Source organism: Engystomops pustulosus, chromosome 5 (genome assembly GCF_040894005.1).
Source record: "Engystomops pustulosus chromosome 5, aEngPut4.maternal, whole genome shotgun sequence".
In the NCBI taxonomy this organism is placed as follows: Eukaryota; Metazoa; Chordata; class Amphibia; order Anura; family Leptodactylidae; genus Engystomops; species Engystomops pustulosus.
This window is the reverse complement of record NC_092415.1, coordinates 150,439,840-150,465,310: the sequence shown is the minus strand read 5'-3', so window position 1 is coordinate 150,465,310 and position 25,471 is coordinate 150,439,840. Positions and strand designations below refer to the sequence as shown.

The following is a 25,471-nucleotide window of genomic DNA, read 5'->3' as shown; positions in this document are numbered from 1 at the left end:
ATTCTGGCGTAGACACATTGGTACATCTCCCCCAATGACTGTTTTGTAAGCAATTTTACTTACTGAGTAAATTTCATATATTCCTTTACGTCCTTCATCACATTCGCGCCGGACCCAATGTCGATTGAGATATGCACAGATGCCATTCAAAACTTTGCTAGAAAACCGATAATCTTCCCACTGCTGTGTGTAAAACTTAAGAACACTCTCATCCATTAAATCTTCACCATCCTACAAGAGAGAAAAAAAATAAATCAAATATTGTCATGTTCAGGACAACAGGAATAATAACTTCACATCCCATTATATCATATGCGAGAATGTACCTTAAGGAGATTTGTCAAATAACTTTTCAAAAACTCTTTAAGCCTTTTGTACAGCTCAAGTCCCACAAACTGGGCCCCTCCAGGGGTCTGGCCTTTTTTGGATTTGGATGGTGGTACTCCAGCACCTCGTGTCTGGTTAGACTGGTGTACACTGGTACAGTAGTTATAAACATGACTGACAGCGGAGTTAAGGAACAGAACGAGTAGAACTATAGCAGACCACCAAGGACAAAGAGACAATTACATACATGCAGCATTTCTAGAAAGAACCTCAAAAGGGTACATTCAAAGTCTGGCTTACATTACGGCATATAGTAGCCACGTGTATTGGCTGTGTCTGGGTCACTTTTGGGTAAAAGTTGGAAGGTAGGTTTTCTACACATGTAGCTACCATACGCTTTCTACAATTGATTCTATGGTGTATGCAGAACTAGCTCCCTTTCATTGTGCCCAATTGAAGGGTGGATGTCCATCAGCGCAGAGAACAGAGTTTTATGTCAGTACTATTAGGGGGACGATTAGAAACTGGAATAGAATTGGAATGTAGACACTTCCCTGTATAGTTAAGAACCAAACTTCATTTGTAACACTGCAGATGGCAATGCCAGGTATTTACCCCAACAGTCACCGTTAACTGAGAAAAAAGTAACTTTTTTTATTTGTAGATTTTGAATTTACAGAAAATCAAGTAAATAAAGCTAATAGTTTGTACATAACCGAGTTTTGCTGCATTAAACTATGAACCCCCTAGGGTAGGGTATGAAACGTCCTTTCTAGAATTCCCTCTGTTGTAGGAAATCTCACCATTTTACTTAGAAATATCATCTAAAGTCTTTTTAATGAGCAGAAAAGAGTCATATTGTGTCAGAGGAGAGTCTTTAGAGTTTATAGGCTGCCGGGTGAGTGAGCGTCACTTCAGATGTCCCCATCTCTGGTTCTGTAGCACCTAGAAGACTGCTTTAAGTGTCATATTAAAGGGATTATCCAAGTTTACTAATAATTTAGGGCCATTATTATTATACTATAATTATTAGTAAACTTGGATAACCCCTTTAAAATGACGAATGAGGCTTGTGGTTCTATGATCTGAAGAATCTAGAGATGCAGGCAGCTGAATACATCACTGGAAAGATTTATAGATGGAAAGTGCTCTGAAAGATGGGATTCTCATCTTAAATATGATACCAAAGGCAGGGGCATTTGCTCATAGATCCAGGCACCGTGACTGTAGTAGTCTTTCAATCCCCTTGTGATGTTAACACAAAGATAATTAACCCTTTACTTTACAATTTCACTCAGTTTTTTTTGCAGTTTCAGCTCCTATCACTCTTCTGTGCAAAATCCCAGGCTGTGGGCAGGCACCCTCTAAGCAGACACATTATAAACCATCTAGTTCTGTGGGGTGACAATGTGGTTAGATTATCAGGGTACAGGTGTATATACACTTTCATCTGGCTTCTGTACTAACACACTGACACAGAGAGAGGAGACAGATCAGAGATGCATGAGATTACACATAGGCTGACAGACTCTAGGGCTCTACTACATCTCACATATGTGCCTGCCAACCCCTTCCCCTGGATCACTTATCTCCTTGTAGCCCATCTGGGAATGATCTCCTGGCAGGAAGTGATGAGTGGCTCAGAGCAGGGGGCGGAGCTACAGCCACAGAGCATAGAGACAGAAATCTCAGCTCCAGCATCGCATCCCATATAAAAAAAAAACCCCACACAGCTTAGGGTCACTGTGAAGAAATAGAATAAGCAGCAGGTAAACAAAATGTTACAACTGTATGAAGTGGAAGCCAGGGAACCTTTATAACACACCCATCTGTGCCCAGTCCGTAAGAAGCCTAGTGTAATACAGGCAAAGCGGAGGCGGCAGCCCCACTGGCAGAGATTACACCTGTAGCTCCAAGCATCGGCTGATGCTCTAACTAGAGATCACACATCAATAATAAATAAACACAAAACTGTGTAGGGATACATCAAAATTTCAATACTTTTTCGGTTTTCAAAAAGGCTAAACGGTTCAACGCCAGGATTTCTTGCGGTTTTATAACGCACATGATTACTGCTCCCCCAGTTACAAGAGAAATTACATGCTGAGTGAGCGTGGGCAAAGGACAAAGCAGGGAGATCTAATACCTTCTCGCAATTTCCATCACTAAGCACATCCCTCGATCTCCCTTCACACTAAGCGACGGATATAAGCCATCACTGAGCTAATGCTGCCAATATAAATAGTATTAGAAGCATCTTCTCCTGAGTGGTACTGGTGTAAACTACAGCATGTCCCGCAAAAAAAAAAAAAAAAAAAAATCAAAAATTGTTTTAGATATTTCCCCTCAGGTTATATTCTGTAGAATTTATAAAACGTATCGCCGTGTGGGGTGCACTATAATTACACTTTTCATGATAAGAATTGTATCAGTATCAGGAATCGTAATACTTTTTCAGGTATCGTAACACATCACAATTCTAGTATTGCAGCAACTCTAATGCAGTGTGTTCTGAGCCCCAAAATAATCAACAAGGATTTCAAGACTTAAATGGGACAATGGCAGATTGCAGGAGAGGAAAGAGCAGCTAACAGGGGAACATAGTAGGGTCACTACAGTAATACCCATAACTAGAAGAGTGTTTGAGCAGGTACCACGTGCTGAACTAGTCCCAACAAATGGGGCAAAACCCCAATAATAGCAGAAGAAATCCACCATCCGTAGAAGATCTGACTGGAGAGTCAGAATATTTCCCTGCATGTCAAAGCAATGTTTCTAGGGCACGATTGGATGATTTCAGCTAATTTGTCTGCTTGCTGATCAGGTTAGTGCCCGGCCTCATGACCACTGTGGACAATTAGGAGCGCAGTGCATGGATTTTCTCATTTGATGCTATGAGGTGCCTACTATAAACTCACAATTATGTCTTTGTCTCTTATCACATCCTTTCAAAGGATATTGTGGAGGCATAACCAAAGCTGCATGTCCATTCCTCCATAAAGGAAGTTGTTCAGCCTCCTCTCTGGCAGTGCCCCCATCTGCACAGAACTCCACATCCCTCCCATGCACTTGTGTCTATGACCAACTATCACCAACTAGAAAATGGAACTACCAGGTAAGTTTGGGCAGTTTATCATCAGTAAATCTGGTGGTGGATGCCCTTTAAGGATTAAACTCTATACTTCCCCTAACGGTATGGACATTAACCCATTTCACTGCCTCCAGATCTCCAATTACCCTAGTAGCATCCAATTCTCTGCTTTGGACCAGTAGGGATGCAGACATAAAAATACTAATTAATTAAAAGGGGGTTGCAAGGCTTAACATACCCAGAGTCACTGCAATGCACAATCGAGTACAGCAACAAAGACCCAAGAACAGTCATCGCTGCAGACAATGACCTACTCCAATACTGCCACAGTGGGGGACATTTTACTGTGGGGTTTCCGCTTATTTTGTGGTGCTCCCACCACCTTTTCTCCTTTATGAACCATTTATTAGTGGTCACCGCCAGAAAAATTTGATTTAACGCATCCTCCGATTCCAATCCGAAAAGGGGGTGGAATTCATGGTGTTGAAACCCAGACACTGTCCTTTTTTAATTTTTTGGCGCTAAAAAGTGGAGGAGAGTAGACCATAACAAAAATGGTCTAGCAGAATAGAGAAGGGTGCTTGGGACAGAAACATTAAATGTGCTATGGGGATGTATTAACCTTTATTTACTCTTCCAATGTCGGCCAGTATTACATCATTGTCCTCAATCCCCAGTCGCAAACCTACTTTGTATATCATACCACCAAGGAAGCAGATATTAATGACTTTCAAAACTAGATCACCAGGGATGATGTCATTTAACTCTTCACCATTGTGTACCACAGATTACCAGGGGATGACTAGACACATAGGCAACATGTGCGCATTGTTCCTGTAACAACTCCCCTTTATTCTGTATAGAAGTATACAAGATTGTCATCTTACCATCTCTCATTTTAATATCTCTTATATTCACTATATGCACTATAAATCACAAGCCTTCATAAGGCTGGAAAATCCCTTCAGATAAAGAATGACTTAAGGTTAGATCACAGTAAGGATACGTGTAGAGTTCCATGTATCTAGATTTCGCCATGCTCTGTCGAGTGTAAACTTGTTGGATCCCGGCCCGCAGGTCATCCCAGATCTGGTCCAAGCCGATCTGTTTAAGTCCATGAGGATTTTGACTTCTGTTGGATGACATTTTCTCTTTTTTCGGTTTGTGTGTTGCGCCTTCTTTAAAGTCCTTTAGTGCAAATACTTCTTAAAGTGAACCAATTAATCCTCCATAAGATGTCAAATAATGGCACATTCCAAATTATTACCGTGAAGTAATAAATGGTCTCTGTCAGAAAACCTAGAAAAATTACACAAAAGAAAAGATTAGACATTTTGAGGGGAAGCTATCCAGGCAGAAATTAGAATAATATAAGAATATCAAAGAGTACCGTATTTCTTTTACACTCAAGAGACAATATAGAGCCATGCATTAAATATAGCCAAAAAAAAAACAAGTCAATCCATTTTGGAGCTTTGTGTATAATGGTTATAGAGATGCAGGATTAAGGAGTTTGTGTACCCCATCGAGTACATGCTGAGGTCTTATCCTTTAGAGAAACCCCTTCTGTCTATGGGCAGCTTTCAGCTAATTAAAACTCCATTCCTCACAATGTTGGCAACAAATAAAAGATGTAAGGGGTCATGCTGCCCTTTATCTTTCCAGGAGAGGCCTTCATTTTGCGTAAAGCTTCAGAGACCCCAATGTATCTGCCAGGCAAGTGGCAAAATGTTCCCATTTCACAGTTTTCAGTAATATAGCAGCCACTTAATGAAACTTGAGCCATTGTCCTCCTTGAGTTGGAAATACCACGCATTAAAATGTACAAGATTTCCCCAAAATTAAATAGGGTAAAAACTATTCCAGAGCCAAAACATTTAGAAACATTTATGCAGCTACCCATTCATAAATATTCTTTAGGGATAAAGACACCATTAAAATGCTAAAAAAAAAACACAATTGAAAATCATACAAGGTGATTTTCTGGATTTTAATTTAGATTCTGTCTCCCACAGTTAAAGTGTCCCTACAATAAAAATTACAGACTTGTAGGTGGGAACACTTGTAAAATCAGTATCTGGATCAAATACTTATTTCCCCCCAACTGTACTACTGCTGTATATAGAACAATGTTCTCTGGAGAGTGAGCTTAGGACTTGGTCATTCTGTAGATGTTTTACAATAGATAACATAATAATATAGAAAACCCCATCATTACACCCACCACTGACTACAGCTTATGTACACCTCTTGTATACACAGCATAGTTATAAGTGCTGGAAAAACCCTTTGAGGCACTCAGAAGAATTTGTCAAGCTGTCTGCACCAGAACTGCAGAGTGGACCAATGTCTTATGCAAGGAGTTCCTGATTTTTTTTTTTTCAGGACTTCCTTATATCATAAACCACCATCATGTAAGCAGTTCTTATCCCCATCAGTAATGTTGGTCCATACCACAGGACACTGTATGGTCCGTGGTTCACATTTGGCACAACAAACTAGACCAACCAAAAGATTGTCCAGTGCACCATCTTTTTTCTCATGCTTGCTGTAGAAGACTAGTCTAGTCCTACTCTGCGCAGGCCTAATTTCAGACACTTTGATACATCTCCCCCATTGTGCTCCAATATTAACGGGTCCATATGACAGGCACAAGCAGTCCATATTTCAGAAATGCATTCATGGGGACTGGGAGAAGATTAAGGTTGCCGCTATAGGCAGTATCAGTTCTGTGCAAGAACCTTGTAAACTTTCAATTCTTCTATCTTTACCAGTGGATCTCTCTGCTTTTAAGTGCCACGGTCCTCCTGCCAGCTGAAGGGCTGGCAGAAGACTAAAGAACATGCAACCTCTGCCTCCGAACCAGGGAAAGGGTGACTGGTTAATGCTGTAGATATTTACATATTATATTGGTAACAGTTTATAGAAAGGGAAAAATTAAGGACATTTTTGAAATGCTTTGTCTGTCTAATACTGTAAACAAAGAAGAACAAGTTCATGATACAATACTTCTTCCAAACTAAAGTCTCAAGTGTCATGAAAGAAAAAAAAAGCAAAAAGCGTTCCAAAAGTATTGTCATATAAAGAAGAGCAGAACTGAACTGCAAAGATTGACCTGGACAATGGTACCAATGACCCTCAGTCATGAAGGAGTTAAAGGGAACCAACTGAAGTAACACCTTCCCATAAAGATCGGATACTAGGAAGTACAGTACAACCTCTGACCCGCAAGACACGTGTATTCCACACCTACAAGGAGGAATGTAATCTACAAAAACAGAAACGTCACAAGGTGCGTCACTACTCACACATCCAAGCCAGAGGAAATGGAGAAACACTTTGTGGGCATTTCTATAGGCATGCAATGTCATTTCTGCATCATAATACTGTCCGCACATGGGGCTGTGAGGAAACACTGTCACCCCTATGCACAAGCTTAAAGGGTCACTTTCATGATAATTTATGACAAATTCCCTTCACCCTCTGGTAAACCTGACAAGCTGCACTACCACTTCAGGGTACAGCAGCAATGATGAATTGAGGAATACAGCAAATGACTTATTGAAGAACCTCGAAGATGGGTCTACATTCTATGCACAAATAATTGTCAGATCTACGGCTCAGTACAACATCTATACACGGAGCTTTTCCTGTTCCAGTTTGCCACCACTTTCCCACGAATTACTTATTTACCCAAGTTTTAACCCAACTTATATAAGGAAATATCAGCGAATGGTACATAGTACAGCCTGATGCGGCTTCTTTTGTCTGACATTGTACTGTAAGCTCTATGGACAAGCATACAGCAAATACACCTGAATAAAGCCATCTGCCCCAGAAAAAAAAAAAAAGCTGTAAACTGATCGTCATTGTATTCTATATAAACTAAGCACCACACAGAAGTATTTCCCAGAACACAGGGTTAATCACGAGGATTGACAACACAGAATATAGACAAGACCCTGGTAAAGTGATCATATATAGTAGCCACTAGTGTCAGTTACCGGCAAGTGATCCCAGTCACATGATAGATGTCACAACACATGTTTATTTCTCAGACATCATGACATGATCAGTGGCCAAGTGGCTTTTCAATGTGATCAGTGCTTTGGAGGGAGAAATTGGAAACATTAACCAATTTTAAAAGGAGTTGAACCCCCACTGATCACAATAATAGGGGTCCTGTTCTCATTAAAGGTATAAAGTGGCAGGTCAAGCATGGCTCCCTACCACCAGTGCTCGGGTATCTCATAGACAGTGAATAGGTGTCCCAGAGATAGCAGTGTCATGCTCAGCATTTCCCACAGTACTGAATAGACAGACCGGGCACATGTTTGTCAGTCAGAACAGGACCTCAGATTTCATGATTGGTGGGGGTCTGTTCTCAGGGTTGGTGAGGGTCATAGCAGTTGTTCACTACCCCACATTCTCATGATCAGAGGGTTTCCTAGCCCCTTGGCATATTCCAATAGTGTGGATAGATGGACCATTTCTAGTCTTGAACCAGGATTAATGGAACAGCAGAGAGGTGCTTGACATGTAAGTGTCTGTATGTCTGGACTCTAAATGGCTGGGGGAGACTGACAGGACCTGGAGGTGAATGTAGCAGTTATGTAAAACAGGTTCTGTGCTCACATTCGCATCATGAAAAAAAGCATCAAATAATAAACAACTCCCCACTGGACAGCATATGGTAATATGGTAACAGCTTCCAGCAATGTCCAATGCTCCACAAAATAAAATGGGGTAGGAAACGGTCTGGTCTACACTGTGAATATGAAATCACAGAATTCACTATAATTCACTTCTGGAAAGTTATGTATTTTCAGTGTAATCCTCACAATATGGAAGAGGTTATAGGACACGCATTACTCGTCATTGCGACTATGAAAATATAGCTTATTGTAAGGCAATAACTCTCTCAAGCAGGGGAGGAGATGAAGACAAACCAATACTACACAATTATATACAGAGACTGTTCATCGGGGTCTCCTACTGGGGAGAAAATCTGCCTCACTGTCCAGTCTTTACACCTATTTTTTGCTGGCTCCGGCCTAATTCATAGCGTAATTCAGGCCGGTCAGTGACACTTAAATTAGTGCCAAGCTTTCCATCTCAAATAATGAAACCCAATGGTGGAGGTCCAGACGGTTGGGAGCTGGGTCTTACTTCATGCCACAATGAGACAAAGATTTGGATCACAGCAGGACACAACTACCTGCAGCCAGAGCCCCCTTCTGTACAAGTTTTAAAGGGGGCCAGAGAACTTAGTAAATCCTCCCACAATTTATCCCGAAGTGGAGAGATTGTTACTTAGGATACAAATAACAGGAGGAGCAGAGAGTATAAGAGAAATAACAAGTACTACCTGCCTGACAATGTAAGAGAAATCTGCCCTTGTAAGGAAATAATGATATCATATAGACCCATTATCTGTGATAAAGGATTACAACAGTCAACAATCGCACTATACACCAATGCTACCTGCACGTTATCACTGGTAAGAACCAATAACATCTGCAAATGCTGGAAAGCCTTCAAAGATACAACATAAACTACACTGGAGCCCTCTCCCTACCCCCGCCAGTGACATGGGCTCACAGCTGGCAGTGGGCACCAGATGAGAGATATCAGCCAGGTGATAGAATAACTGTAATCAGATCAGACAGACATAAAGCCTCATTCACACACAGTCCGGGTGACAGCGGTACCACTGCTACATCCTGATGACACGTACAGTCGCTAGACGTGAGGCAGCAGCCTTTGACGTTGGTTAACTGAAGGCTGGGGTGACATCACCGGAACACTGAGGAGCACAGGGCCGGTAACCGGATCCTGGCCCCAGCCGCCAGTCTACACCTCACAGAGAGCAAATCCCGCCCCAACCCTCCTCCTCCGGCCGCCGCTGCCTCCTCCATCCCTCACCTGTCTTTCGGCGGCAGGCACAGAGAACCCCCTGGGAGAGCCCGGACAGTCAGCCGGAAGTCCCTCCCTATTCTGCTTACAGCCACTCAGTAACCACGAAACAGAACCCTACACTTCCGCTCTGACAGCCCGCCTTTCCTCTCCCATCAACCAATGAGAGTAAAGAATAAGGTCACGCAACGACCTGAAAAACAAAGGGTGGAGTTATGTAAAGAGGCCGATTACGTAAGCTTAAGGGTGTACCCCAATGTTCATCCGACAGCCAATCAGATTCAGCATACAAGTAGGCACCATGGAAACAGCACGCAAATGTTCAGTGTGTCCTGCGCGTCCAGGACTCCCCTGAACAATGGTCCTCGCGAACTAGTGCCGGCCCCGGTGCCTGCTGCTCTCATACACGGGGGCCGCAATGCAACAAGACCCTCCATTCCAGAGCAGTTGTAAGCAAGGGAATAGTATAAGTAGCTCAAGACTCAGTGACTTCAGCCAATAACTGACGCCCCGGACATTACAGGAGCCTTTGGCCTGAAGTACCACTAGGGACCACAGAGGGGGAGCCACAGCAGGTTATACACTTTTCTTGTAATCCCTGCCACAGCCTATGGCAGTGATGGCGAACCTTTTAGCGACCGAGTGCCCAAACTGCAACCCAAACCCCCCTTATTTATCACAAGGTGCCAACCAAAAATTAAAGCAGTAACTTACTGCTCCCTGTTCAACAACTTTCAATCATATTGGCCTCCTGAGGACAGTAGAAAGATGGAAAATTTTCATCATTTTAGCTTCTTTCCAGTGTCCCTCTGTACACAGAGAATCCTCCAAAGATAATTCGGCCCTGTCTACTCATTCTCCCTCTTCCTAAAGTTTGAAGTAGCAAAGTCAGTATCAATATATGACTGAAAGCAGCATCTTTTAAGTGGCTTGCAACTGCAGGAAGATTCTTTGAGTTCTGTCTGGTGTGCTGGGGCGATGGCTCTGGGTGCCCACAGAGAGGGCTCTGAGTGCCGCCTCTGGCACCCGTGCCATAGGTTCGCCACCACTGGCCTATGGGGTTCCAAATACATAAGAAAAGAACCGGCCTATCTCATCTGCTCTGGCTCCCTGTCTTTTTGGTCCAAGTGTCTTTGGTATCCACAGGATAGATGATGACAATATGATTGCTTGTGATCAGACTACTGGGACCCACTCCAATCCCAAGGACCAGGGTTCAATTCTCAATAAATGATTGAGTGTCTATGGAAGCCCCGTAAATAGCTGTGCCACAGGATGTATTGCGGCCATGTGAATGAGGCCTTATACTTCCAGTGTACTATGATAAGTGTGCAACATTCTATTATACAAGTAATCAAAACTAAATAAACAGCAAAAACAAAACCATATTAAAAAACCATATTGGGTATTGCTATATATGCGGTTTCATAGTGCGAAAGAAAATAACAGGTCTTATTCTTAAAGGTTTTTGAATGTTTATCTCTCTACTGATGTTTTTATATTGTCATATTTCCTAGGAGCACACAGTGACTGCCTAAGTTTTGCCAAGACTCAATGCATAGCATCAGTTTGTAGAAATAAGAGCCAAATAAAACTCCCCATTAGATTTCCAGACACAACTGGATGAAATATGTAACAGGCACAGACTTGTGTAAACAGCTGTGAGGACACAAACTACCAGCAGAAATCACAGACCACCATCATTGTTAACCGGGTTCCCATCAGGCACATTTTCATGTGATACAGTTGTCTATAGTATCATTTCTTAGGATTTAAGAGAACCAGCCATTAAAATGAACCCATCCAAAATAAAGACTTCATTAAAAAAAAAAAAAAATCTATGATTAAGGCTGCATTAACAAAAACAAATGGGGGACATATTTGCGGCCAGTCGCCGTGCGGGCATACGCTCGTCTAAGGCCCGTTCCACACTTGCAAGTGCGATGCAAGTTCATCATGTGCTGCCTGCATCTCCCGTCCCGAATGCTGCAAACCGGAACGGAACTCAGCATGTCAGTTTAGTTCTGGTTTGCAGCGTTCGGGCTGGGAGATGAATTGCAATTGTGAAATGGGCCTAATTGCATCCTAAAAAGCATTTCCCTCATCTTTAAGGCCGCGGTCACACGTTCCACTAGCAGTCCGTTCATAATGCGACGCTAGCGCACAGAGGGCGAGCCTCTGGAAACACATATGCAATCGGGCCGAAGCACGCCCCCTGTGCGCTAGCGTCGCTTTATGAACGGACTGCTAGTGAAACGTGTGACCATGGCCTACAATGCTACAAAATCAGTTTGTAAACTTATATTCAACTGAAGTGAGTCCAATGATAAAATTGGAGTCCTGCATATGCAGTGTACACTTCACTGCCCTGCCTCCTTAGTCCGGATTGACAGGTCTCACTGCTACCTGTAATTAAAGGGGTATTCTAATTCACTGTTATTAACAAAAACACAGCATTTCACAGATAGAATTCCAACCAGTCTTTATCAGTCCTGCTGTACACAATTTCAGTTGACCCTGGTTTCCGATTCTGACTTTAGGGTCGGCAGCCATCTTGTCTTTTTGGAGCTGAGCTATTTTCTGCTTCTGGCCCCCTCCCCCCTGCATTACAGGACAAGCTTAGGCCGCGGTCACACGTACCGCTAAGCGTCCGTCATAACGCGACGCTAGCGCACAGGGGGAGGTCCTCGCCCCGAATGGACAGGGGCCGAGGACATTCCCCATGTGCGCTAGCGTCCCGTTATGAACGGACGTTTGGCGGTACGTGTGACCGCGGCCTTACACAGATACACAGTGACTTCCTGCCGGCAAACAACAGCACAGCGTGAGGAAAGCTACAAGCAGCTAAGAATGTCATTGTGTGTAATATGCATCTCATGGATCTCATCTCTGATCTGTCTCTTCTCTATGTGTCAGATATTAATAAATGTTCAGAAGTTAAAAGAAATTGTATTTAAACCTTGTACCCTGATAATCTTAACCATACTGTCAGCGCACAGCATCTGACAGTATAGAGAAATCATGAAGCGTCTGCTTAGAGAGGCCCCGCCCACACTCTGGGATTTTAGACTGACCGTCACTCAGTTATAGGAGCTAAAACAGCAATAAAACTAAGTAAAATTGTAAAATTAGGGGTTAAAATGATCTTTATTGTGTAAACATCACTAGGGGATTTAAATTTGAAAATTTTCTTTCATGGGCAAAGCCGTCTAACCATATTCAACGACAGACATATACAACTCTGTATATGTGTTTTACGCTGTGCCTTGCTGGAATGTTGAGAGAAAGCTCTGTTACATAATTCATCACTTCATCTCAATGTGACCAGGTTGATGTCATCCAGAGGTCGCACTAACATTTTTCCCAAAGGGTAAAAATACTCCTCTTACTATTTTTGAGGAGTATTTTTAGTCGAGGAGGAGTATGAAAATTCCCGGTAATACATATAACTAAATAATATATAATAGCCGTATATAATGTTAATAGACGCTATTTATAAAAAAAAAAGAAATCATCTGTCTGCTCACCGTGCACAGCACACACACAGCGCATGTACTCGCACGCACAGCGCATACTCACTCCCTCCCTCAGCGCACACTCACTCCCTCCCGCACACTCACTCACTCACTCACTCCCGCACACTCACTCCCTCGCTCAGCGCACACTCACTCACTCGCTCAGCGCACAGCGCACACACACTCCCGCGCACAGCGCACACACACTCCCGCGCACAGCGCACACACACTCCCGCGCACAGCGCACACACACTCCCGCGCACAGCGCACACACACTCCCGCGCACAGCGCACACACACTCCCGCGCACAGCGCACACACACTCCCGCGCACAGCGCACACACACTCCCTCGCACAGCGCACACACACTCCCTCGCTCAGCGCACACACACTCCCTCGCTCAGCGCACACACACTCCCTCGCTCAGCGCACACACACTCCCTCGCACAGCGCACACACACTCCCTCGCTCAGCGCACACACACTCCCTCGCTCAGCGCACACACACTCCCTCGCTCAGCGCACACACACTCCCTCGCTCAGCGCACACACACTCACTCGCTCAGCGCACAGCGCACACACACTCCCGCGCACAGCGCACACACACTCACTCGCTCAGCGCACACACACTCACTCGCTCAGCGCACACACACTCACTCGCTCAGCGCACAGCGCACACACACTCCCGCGCACAGCGCACACACACTCCCGCGCACAGCGCACACACACTCCCTCACTCAGCGCACACACACTCACTCCCTCACTCAGCGCACACACACTCACTCCCTCACTCAGCGCACACACACTCACTCCCTCACTCAGCGCACACACACTCACTCCCTCACTCAGCGCACACACACTCACTCCCTCACTCAGCGCACACACACTCACTCCCTCACTCAGCGCACACACACTCACTCCCTCACTCAGCGCACACACACTCACTCCCTCACTCAGCGCACACACACTCACTCCCTCACTCAGCGCACACACACTCACTCCCTCACTCAGCGCACACACACTCACTCCCTCACTCAGCGCACACACACTCACTCCCTCACTCAGCGCACACACACTCACTCCCTCACTCAGCGCACACACACTCACTCCCTCACTCAGCGCACACACACTCACTCCCTCACTCAGCGCACACACACTCACTCCCTCACTCAGCGCACACACACTCACTCCCTCACTCAGCGCACACACACTCACTCCCTCACTCAGCGCACACACACTCACTCCCTCACTCAGCGCACACACACTCACTCCCTCACTCAGCGCACACACACTCACTCCCTCACTCAGCGCACACACACTCACTCCCTCACTCAGCGCACACACACTCACTCCCTCACTCAGCGCACACACACTCACTCCCTCACTCAGCGCACACACACTCACTCCCTCACTCAGCGCACACACACTCACTCCCTCACTCAGCGCACACACACTCACTCCCTCACTCAGCGCACACACACTCACTCCCTCACTCAGCGCACACACACTCACTCCCTCACTCAGCGCACACACACTCACTCCCTCACTCAGCGCACACACACTCACTCCCTCACTCAGCGCACACACACTCACTCCCTCACTCAGCGCACACACACTCACTCCCTCACTCAGCGCACACACACTCACTCCCTCACTCAGCGCACACACACTCACTCCCTCACTCAGCGCACACACACTCACTCCCTCACTCAGCGCACACACACTCACTCCCTCACTCAGCGCACACACACTCACTCCCTCACTCAGCGCACACACACTCACTCCCTCACTCAGCGCACACACACTCACTCCCTCACTCAGCGCACACACACTCACTCCCTCACTCAGCGCACACACACTCACTCCCTCACTCAGCGCACACACACTCACTCCCTCACTCAGCGCACACACACTCACTCCCTCACTCAGCGCACACACACTCACTCCCTCACTCAGCGCACACACACTCACTCCCTCACTCAGCGCACACACACTCACTCCCTCACTCAGCGCACACACACTCACTCCCTCACTCAGCGCACACACACTCACTCCCTCACTCAGCGCACACACACTCACTCCCTCACTCAGCGCACACACACTCACTCCCTCACTCAGCGCACACACACTCACTCCCTCACTCAGCGCACACACACACTCACTCCCTCCCACAGCGCACACACACTCACTCACACAGCAGCCTCACCACACACTCACTCACTCGCACGGCACACACTCGCACACGCACAGCGCACGGCACACACTCACCACACACACTCACAGTGCACATCACACACTCACTCACAGTGCACAGCGCACACTCACTCACAGTGCACAGCGCACACTCACTCACAGTGCACAGCGCACACTCACGCCGCGCACACTCACGCCGCGCACACTCACGCCGCGCACACTCACGCCGCGCACACTCACGCCGCGCACACTCACGCCGCGCACACTCACGCCGCGCACACTCACGCCGCGCACACTCACGCCGCGCACACTCACGCCGCGCACACTCACGCCGCGCACACTCACGCCGCGCACACTCACGCCGCGCACACTCACGCCGCGCACACTCACGCCGCGCACACTCACGCCGCGCACACTCACGCCGCGCACACTCACGCCGCGCACACTCACAGCGCACAGCACACACTCACAGCGCACAGCACACACTCACAGCGCACAGCACACACTCACAGCGCACAGCACACACTCACAGCACACACTCACAGCGCACAGCACACAGCACACACTCACAGCGCACACTCCCCCAGCACATACACAGAGTGCAGTGTACGGCTGCCGCGGCTCACACTCACCCGGCATTTCTCTCAGGACCACATAACCGCTCGCCGCTGCTGCGGGCATTGAGGGCTGGAGCAGCAGCATCGCGGCCCACATGTCTCCCCCGGGGGCGGCGCTCACAAATCCCACACATCTCCGCATCCTGCTGAGCGGCCCGGCGCGCGCTGCGATCGCGCTACTGACATTCCCCTCCTTTGCAGCGTGCGCTGGGCCGCTCAGCCTGCGCGCTACACTGAATAATTGCCAAGCGTATCTTTACGCATGGCAATTATTTTGGGGGGTAATGGCGCCTCATCACGCGTCTATGACGCGTGGTGAGGCGTTAATGCGACCTCTGATGTCATCTATAGTCCTTTACCCCCTTATATTTGCAAAATCTACCCCATGTATTTTATCTGATTACATTAACCCCTTAACGCTCTGCGCCGTAGCTCTGGGGGGGTTTTTTGCATAATGCATAAAACCCCCACCGCTAATAACCGCGGTCGGTGCTAGCACCGATCGCGGCTATTAACCCCCCCGTTGCCACCGGCAAAGTCGCCAGCGGCATTTAAAAGACGGCGGCGCGCGGGCGATCGGTTGTCATGGTAGCCTCGTGTCTTCTTTTGACACGAGGCTATCTGGCAGATGCAGATTCGTTACAATGAGCCAGTGGCTCATTGTAATGAATGTGCTGCAAAAATGCCATATATTGCAATACAGAAGTATTGCAGTATATGGTAGCAGCGATCTGACCATCTAGGGTTAATGTACCCTAGATGGTCTAAAAGATAGTGAAAAAAAAAAAAAAAAAGTTTAAAAAATAAAAAAAAAATTAATAAAATATTAAAAATTCAAATCACCCCCCCTTTCCCTAGAACTGATATAAAACATAATAAAAACTAAAAATCACAGACATATTAGGTATCGCCGCGTCCCAAAATGCCCGATCTATCAAAATATAAAAATGGTTACGGGCGGCGGTGACCTCCGAGGCGGGAAATGGCGCCCAAATGTCCGAAATGCGACTTTTACACCTTTTTACATAACATAAAAAATGATCAAAATGTCGCACAGACCTCAAAATGGTAGCAATGAAAACGTTGCTTCATTTCGCAAAAAATGACACCTCACACATCTCCGTGCGCCAAAGTATGAAAAAGTTATTAGCGTCAGAAGATGGCAAAAATTTTTTTTCTTTTTTGTACACATTCGTTTAATTTTTGAAAATGTATTAAAACACAATAAAACCTATATAAATTTGGTATCACCGCGATCGCACCGAACCAAAGAATAAAGTAGGCGTGTTATTTGGAGCGAAGAGTGAAAGTCGTAAAAACTGAGCCCACAAGAACGTGATGCACGTGCGTTTTTTTTTCAATTTTTCCACATTTGGAATTTTTTTTCAGCTTCGCAGTACACGGCATGTTAAAATAAATAACATTACGGGAAAGTAAAATTTGTTACGCACAAAATAAGCCCTCACACAGGTCTGTACACGGAAAAATGAAAAAGTTATGGATTTTTGAAGTTGGAGAGCGAGAAATTAGCCGAAAAACCCTCCGTCCTTAAGGGGTTAAATTCACAGCATGTCTTCATGGAGCATGGGGAGAACTAGAAGTCCATGGAGACATACTGTGATTTCATGTGATAATATATATACATGGGGTACATTTTGCAAATTTTAGGGGTTTATGGAACTTAGATGACTTGAAGTGCTGAATGGTGGAAAGAGACATGGGAAGGAGCTGCTGGTGTAGTTTATTTTATGGGGAGGTGAGGGAAACAATTTTTAGCTAAAAGTAGGTTGGCATTTAGTTCATAGGGCTCTGTGTGGACCTGTCACTAGCTGTATTTGTGAAAATGTGATGACAAGTTCCCTTTAAACCGTCGGTGACCAAACCAGATGTATTGCGAATGCAGCTCTAAGTCTGTTAAAGGAGTTGTCAAGTGAAAATCCAGTCCCTATCCAGAGTGGGGATCTCAGTAAATAGGGGCCTGTTGTTCACCATACAAGAATGGAGCGACACGTTGGACATGTGCACCGCTGCTCAGCTATATCTGTAAGCGCCACAGAGATGAATACTAATTTGTTGCCAGTGGATAACCCCTTTAAAGGGCACCTACCACCACAAATCTACCTATAAAGGTAGATCGGGTGGTAGGTGAATCAATGGGACGTGAGGATAGCCCTTTTAAGGGCTAATCCTCACGTCCCCGCACTGTTTTATAAACTTTTATTACATTAATATGTTAATTTACTTATGCGGCTACTGGGGCGTGGAGTAGCCGCATCTGAGGTTACACGAGGCGGCTACTCCACGCCCCGGTAGCCACATTACCCCTCCTACTCACCATGTTCGGCGCGCAGCTGCTCGTAGCTGCGCGCCCTCGTCCGCCGATCCTGCCGTCTGCGCATGCGCAGAACAGCAGGCCCGCGCCTGCGCAGCCCCGGCTTCAGAGCAGTGACCGCGCAGGCGCGGGCCTGCTGTTCTGCGCATGCGCAGACGTCAGGATCGGCGGACGAGGGCGCGCAGCTACGAGCAGCTGCGCGCCGAACATTGTGAGTAGGAGGGGTAATGTGGCTACCGGGGCGTGGAGTAGCCGCCTCGTGTAACCTCAGATGCGGCTACTCCACGCCCCAGTAGCCGCATAAGTAAATTAACATATTGATGTAATAAAAGTTTATAAAACAGTGCGGGGACGTGAGGATTAGCCCTTAAAAGGGCTATCCTCACGTCCCATTGATTCACCTACCACCCGATCTACCTTTATAGGTAGATTTGTGGTGGTAGGTTTCCTTTAAGTACATTCTATGCTCCATACTCGATATTACATGCTCAGATATCAGCGAGGGAAGACATCATCTAATTTAATAAAAGAGGGCACCTTGCGTAGCCTTTAAGGATGTGGCACATCAATTGTACACATCTCATACACACAGTGTATGACAAAAGGATATTCGGTTGTCTTACTGTATGTGGCATTTTCTTTTAATAAAAAAGCTCACATCCTATCACAGGCTGAGACCTTCTGTCAATGATAAGGAGTGTTACAGGTGGAATCTGTCTACACTTTGGCCATATATAAAGTAGCAATCCTGAAGATCTGTAGAACCACACTTTTGTTTGCGTTGTTAGTAGCAGCAAGACTGTGAAATCTGGATTTATATTCCAGAATTGTAGCTGTTCAACAGTATACCAATAACCCCTGTCCCACAGCACAGCTCCTCCCAATTGATCTGAGTAAGAGTAGCACCAGCCTCTGGTTAGATACTAGAGTAGAGGGGAGGGGCTGGGGAATGCATAGCTCAATGTACACAGCAGTTGGGGGAGACCTCCCCAATGCGCCAAGTCCAGCTACAATGTTGGAATATAAATTCAGGTTTCCATAAGGAACCATTGGACCCACTTTATATTTTCTTCTGCCCTGACGAGTGCCTTTGTATTTTCTAAAGCACTGGTGCTACATGTTATATTGTACCTTTCATTAGCATCTGCTGTGTGATTAGGCAGTTGCCCAATGGGAGGGGCTGGAAAGGAGCAGCCCCCCCCCCCACCTTTGGGAAACCTGTGACCTTTTCAAATATGAAAAACTCCCCACACTCGGGTTTGGCTGTAGAGGAGCAGGGGGCGTAGCTAAGCCAAGTGATGGGTGGGAACTGCTCCTTTCCAGCCCCTCCCATTTGGCAACTGCCTAGTCACACAGCAGATGCTAATGAAAGGTACAATATAACATATCTTTTTTTATGTAAAACCAATTTTTAATACAAAAACATTTTGGCAGTGTATGTACTATGCTCTGTGGGGACTGGAGGAGTGCTAAAAATGGGTCTCCTGGTGACAGGTTCCCTTTAACTAGTCACTGCATACACATCAGAGCTACACAATTTACATTAACACAACTTATAAGGCACATGTAGCGTTTGGGGGAGATTTATCTGGTGTAGAAGCAGTGAAATAATTGCAAATTCTTGAGCAGTGCAAGAATTCGCGATTAAAATAGCGAATACGCTACCTCCATGCCAAGTGGTATCCCTCTCCTAACATATCCTTACAACCAAGAGCAATAACAAGGTCTGATCGTAACCTTACTCTGCCCACCCTTATCAGAGGGGATGTTGTAAAATAAGCTATGCTATGCGGTGTACCATTCCAGCTCTGAGAAAAGATGGGCACTATGGGCACAGTTAATTTACCGTAGCCTGTGCAGGTTATACACCAGACAGGACCTGCTGCAGAATTGAATTCGGGTTCAAGTCCCATCCAGGTCAATGCCTGCAAAGAGTTTGTATGTTCTTTCCGGCATTTAACATGCCTTCCGGGGGTCTTTACCCCACGATCGCCCCCCCCCCCCCCTCCCCCGCGCCGTTTTCGGGGGGGGCTGATCGCTGCTATGGCTTCTGCATAGGCTGGCACTGCTAATACCCTGCAATACATTAGTATTGCAGAGTATTATCAAGAACAAGCAATCAGATGATTGCTTGTTCATATCCCATGGTGGATCAAGTAAAAAATGTAAAAAAAAATGTTTTTCAATAAAAAATAACTTTATAAATCACTAAAAATGCCCATAAGCCCCAAAACATATAAAGAGACATATAACGCTCAAAAAAGTCTAAATCATAACACAAACCCCACATATATAGTATCACCGCGTCCGTAACAATCCATAGATTAAAACTAAATAACAATTGAACCCATATGATGAACGCCGTAAAAAAAAAAAAAAAAAAAAACGTTAAAAACCCGCCTAAAATTATGATTTTTACCTATTATATCCCACTAAAAATGCAATAAAAAGTGATCAACAAAACATATGTACTCCAGAATGATACTGTTGCAAAGAACAATATGTCCCGCAAAAAACAAGCCATCAACCAGCTCTGTAGCCAAAAACGTAACAATGTTATGCCACTTGGAAAACGGCAATACATAAATGATAGATTTTTCCCCACATTAGGGTTTTATTTGGCAAATTTAGTAAAACATAAGAAAAAATATTCATGTCTGGTATCCCCGTAATCGTATCGACCCATAGAATAAAGATAACAGGATTATTAGGATATACGGTGAACACGAAAAAGAAAAAAAGTAAAAACTCCAGTACAGAATTGATGCTTTTCTACTCATGACCTCAAAAAAAGTTCCTAAATTTTCAACAATAGGTGATACCAACCTCAAAATGGTAACACTGGAAAAAGCATCTCATCGCGCAAAAAAAATGCCGTCACATGACCCAAATAACGGAAAAGCGAAAATTTTATAGCCTTCAAAAGGGGGCAACCAGAAAACTAAAATCCTGGCAGCTGCAGGGTGCTCCTTCCATTCTGCGCCTCGCTGTGACCCCATAACACAAGTAATGTCCACATGTGGGGAACAAATTTATGGTGGGTTTTTTCTTTTTATCTTTTGGAAATGTGCAAATTTTAGGGCTAAATGAACGTATAACTGACAAAATTTGACCATTCTAAATTTCACTGCCATTTTGATTCAATTACTATGAAGATCTCAAGGGGTTAACAATCTTTGTAAATGCTGTTCCTGATAGTTTGTGGGGTGCAGATTTGAAAATGGGTTGGTTATATAGGGGTTTTTTGATGCTAAATATGTAAAATTTAATTTCAAACAGTATTTATCCCCAAAATAGTCAATTCTATTCAATTTCCATAAGTCCACCATGACGGCCCCACTGGAGGTTGCTTCCCCTTCCTCTGTAGGGACAGGAAATTGAGAGCATTAAATAGCCCCTCCCTCAACCTCCCACCAGTGTTTATCAAATAACTACACCAGTATAGGTTGCAACATAATTTTATTTAGTATGTTAAATTTCACATACATAGGCAAAGATCCAAAAAAAAAATACTTTTATATATATATGGGAGGGAAATAACAGGGCCGTCATGGTGGACTTATGGAAATTGAATTACCGGTAAGGACTAATTCCTTTTTTCCATTTCGTCACCATGACGGCCCCACTGGAGACATACCAAATTTATGCCCAGTTTAGGGAGGGACTACAGCCTGAAGCACCTTTCGGCCAAATGCCAGATCTTTGGCGGCTAAGACATTTAGCCTATAGTGCTTTGCAAATGTGACATTTGTACTCCATGTAGCGGCTTTGCAGATTTCTTCAATGGATGCTCCTCCTCTCTCAGCCCAAGATGTAGACAAGGCCCTAGTGGAATGGGCTTTGACGGAGAGAGGTAGTGGAACACCTTTGATTTTATAACATTCCTTAATGGTATCTGTAATCCAGCGTCCAATAGTGGCTTTTGAAGCTTTCTTGCCTTTATTTCTTCCTGCAAATTGAACAAATAAATTTAAATCTTTTCTCCAAGGATTGGATGCTTCAAGATATTTAAGAACGGTACGTCTTACATCCAGTAGATGCCACTTTTCTTCCACAGGATTTTTTGGATGATGGCAAAACGTGGGTAAGATTATTTCCTGGTTCCTATGGAAATTTGAGACAATTTTTGGTAAAAAATTTCTGTCAAGTCTGAGCGTGATCCTATCTTCTGACACAGATAAATAGGGTTCACAGATGGACAAGGCCTGTAACTCGCCCAGTCTTCTAGCAGATGTAATGGCGATTAAAAAGGCAGTTTTTTGTGTCAAAAAACGCATTTGGCTCGGGTCGATTGGCTCGAAAGGCCCCATAGTTAACGCGTCTAGGACTAGAGATAGATCCCACTGAGGGGATGAATCTTTGATAGTAGGACGTAAGCGTGAGCAGGCCTGAAAGAACCTCTTTACCCACCTGTGTTCTGCTAGCGCTGTGTCGAAGTAGGCGCTCAAGGCTGAGACCTGGACTCTCAAGGTGCTAGGTCGTAGTCCCTTCTCGAACCCCTCCTGCAGAAAATCAAGAATCTGACAGATATTTGGGGAACCCTGGTTAGGCATATCTTTTGACCAGAAACAAAACTTTTTCCATATTTTAAAGTATATGGCATGGGTTACAGGTTTTCTACTATTCTTTAAGGTTTTTATTACCTTATATGATAAACCTTTTGATCTTAAGAAGGTGCTTTCAGGATCCAGGCTGCTAGGTTTAGGAACCCTGGGTTCTGGTGAAGGACTGGTCCCTGATGTAGAAGGTCCGGCCTCCTGGGTAGGATAAACGGAAGGTCTATCGCCAACTTTTGTAGACTTGGGAACCAATTTTTCTTTGGCCAAAAGGGTGCTACTAAGATGAGCTTGATTGGACTGACTAGTAGTTTTTGCAACACCTTGCTTATCAATGGAATCGGAGGGAAAGCATATACAAGGTCCTGATTCCAGGTCTGTGAGAAAGCATCTAGTCCCCAGGGGACTTCTTTTGGGTTCAAGGAGAAGAACTTTTCCACTTTGGAATTTTTCCTGGAGGCAAACAAGTCGATGTCCGGCAGTCCCCATCTTAGAACAATCTCTTGGAAGACTTCCTCATTCAGGCTCCATTCGTGGGGAAGGATTTGGGACCGGCTGAGGTAATCTGCTACTATATTTTCTGAGCCCCTCAGATGGATGGCCGAGATCGACTGGATATTTTCTTCTGCCCAGGAAAATATTTGTTGTGATATTTTCAGTAGCCTTTTTGATCTGGTACCTCCTTGTCTCCTTAGATAGGCAACCGTGGTAGTGTTGTCCGACATAATTTTCACATGGTGACCTTTCAGCTCGCTGGTACAGGATTTTAGAGTGTTCAGGACCGCTCTTAGCTCTCTCTCGTTCGACGAGGTATGTGCCGTTTCCCGGGTCCAACAACCCTGGATATATTTGCCTGGAAGGAGAGCCCCCCATCCGGAGCTGCTGGCGTCTGTTTGGATCTGGGTTAACGGCCATTGGACCCAATTTACACCTTTCCGTAGATTCCCGGGATTCTTCCACCATCTTAGTGATTCCTTCACTTTTGAGGGGATTATCAATGGTAAATGAAGATGATGATGATTTCTGTCCCATTTTGTAAGAATCCATGACTGTAGTGTTCTTGAGTGATTTTGGCACCAGGCCACACTCTGGATGCATGATGTCATGGTCCCCAGAAGACTCATAGCTGTCCTTACTGAGACAGACTTCCTCTTCTCGAATCTCTTTATTTTCCCAAGAAGATTTTCCCTCTTTTCCTGTGGAAGATACGAGGTCTGGGTTAGAGAATTTAAAGACACTCCTAAAAATTCTTTTATGTGACTCGGAATTAAGTCTGATTTGTCTAAATTTATGATCCATCCCAGAGTTTGTAAAACTTCTATTGTTGTATCCTTTTGGTTTTCTAAATGACTTACTGAGTCTCCTATTATTAGGAAGTCGTCTAAGTACGGAATCACGCTGATTTCTTCCGTTCGGAGATATTTTACTGCTTCTGCCATGACCTTGGTGAAAACCCGGGGGGCTGAGGAGAGACCAAAGGGTAATGCAGTAAATTGAAAATGAAATTCTTCCCCAGAGGGAGATAATACGGCAAATCTTAAGTATTTTTGTGATTTCGTATGGATAGGTACGTGATAATAGGCATCCTTGAGATCCAAGGTACATAAACAAGCTTTGTAAGGTATCAAGGGCGTAGTGGATTTGATTGATTCCATTTTGAATTTGGCATAGGTTACCCATTTGTTCAAATATTTCAAGTTTGTATCTGAAAGTCCCATTTGGCTTTTTTATCAAAAACAAAGGTGAGTAATGACCCGTACCTCTTTCTTCTGGACGGACTGGACAGATGACATTCAATTTTAGCAGGTCGGAAACTTCCTTCCAAAGGTGACATGTTAGTCTGTTCGATGGTTGCCTGGATAGGATAAACCGGTGAGGAGGAGGTGACACAAAATCTATAAAATAGCCATCTTCTATTATAGAGAGTACCCACCTGTTGGATGTTATATTTTTCCAATGGGGGAGAAAATTTTTCAATCTTCCCCCCACTCTGGCGTCATTGTTTCTTCTCTTGTTTACTTGAGGCACCAAAAAGAAAGGATTTGTTCTTTCCTCCTTTGGCTGTATTCCAGTACCCCTGTTTCCAGGTCTGCTTGCTCCTGAATCTTGGTTGTTCTTTAGTGGGGCGAAAGCTCCGAAAAAATTGTTTCTTGGGTTGTTGTTTGGCTTCCGGAAACCCTTTCTTTTTATCCGCTGCTTTAGCTAGGATTTCATCCAATTCTGGTCCAAATAAAAAATCACCCGAAAAAGGCAGGCTACACAGTTTGGCTTTTGAACGCACATCTCCAGACCATTGCCTTAACCAAAGGGCTCTTCTGGTTGCATTAGATAATGCAGCTTCTCTTGCTGAAAACCGGATGGTTTCGGCTGAGGCATCTGCCAGAAAGGCTGCTGCTGATCTTAATAGCGGGATGGAGTCTAGCATTTCTTCTCTGGACGTGCCTTCTCTAAGATGATCCTCCAGCTGTCCTAGCCAAAAAAAACAGAGTACGTGATACAGAGGTAGTGGTAATATTTGTTTTTAGGATTGCCATGGAAGCTTCCCAAGCTTTTTTGAGCAAACAATCTGATTTACGGTCCATGGCATCTTTTAGTTGGGTGGAATCTTCAAAGGGTAAATCGGTTTTTTTAACTACTTTGGCTATAGGGATGTCAACTTTTGGAACACTATCCCAGACCTTTGTTTCTTCTGGATCAAATAACATACGGTTTTTAAATTCCTTAGGCATTGTTATACGCTTCTCCGGTTCTTTCCATTCATCCTGCATAAGATCCTTCAAGTTTTCAATAACGGGAAAAACTCTAACTTTCCTTCTTCTTAATCCACCAAATAATTCATCTACTACCGACCTTTCTTCTATGGTGTCTTCAATATTTAAGGTATCCCTTAATGCTTTTATCAGCCCATCCAAATCCTCATTAGGAA

At 44.9% G+C, this 25,471-nt stretch overlaps 2 protein-coding genes across 2 annotated transcripts in view; both read right to left on the bottom strand.

Annotated features, from left to right (window-relative positions):
* CUL1 (cullin 1) overlaps positions 1-25,471 on the bottom strand; it is a 56,656-nt gene that overhangs the window by 20,498 nt on the left and 10,687 nt on the right. Inside the window, exons 2-4 of the mRNA XM_072153388.1 lie at positions 4,425-4,717; positions 327-501; positions 64-231 (exon numbers count right to left, since the gene is read on the bottom strand). Of these exons, the coding sequence (XP_072009489.1) occupies positions 64-231; positions 327-501; positions 4,425-4,564 (483 nt within the window). The 5' untranslated portion in view covers positions 4,565-4,717. The remainder of the gene's footprint in view (positions 1-63; positions 232-326; positions 502-4,424; positions 4,718-25,471) is intronic.
* LOC140134209 (uncharacterized) lies at positions 23,009-24,998 on the bottom strand. The gene is made up of 2 exons (XM_072154815.1): positions 24,306-24,998; positions 23,009-24,007 (listed from the first exon to the last, which is right to left on the bottom strand). Exons 1-2 carry the CDS (start codon positions 24,377-24,379, stop codon positions 23,062-23,064), a joined length of 1,020 nt encoding a protein of 339 aa, XP_072010916.1. The 5' UTR covers positions 24,380-24,998; the 3' UTR covers positions 23,009-23,061.

Bases quoted from the DNA above. Each gene is read 5' to 3' on its own strand.
- LOC140134209 (XM_072154815.1), bottom strand. From the start codon at position 24,379: ATGTCACCTTTGGAAGGAAGTTTCCGACCTGCTAAAATTGAATGTCAT. The intron at 24,008-24,305 runs GTACGGGTCATT...GTCTCTCCTCAG, and splicing joins AGTCCGTCCAGAAGAAAGAG to CCCCCCGGGTTTTCACCAAG.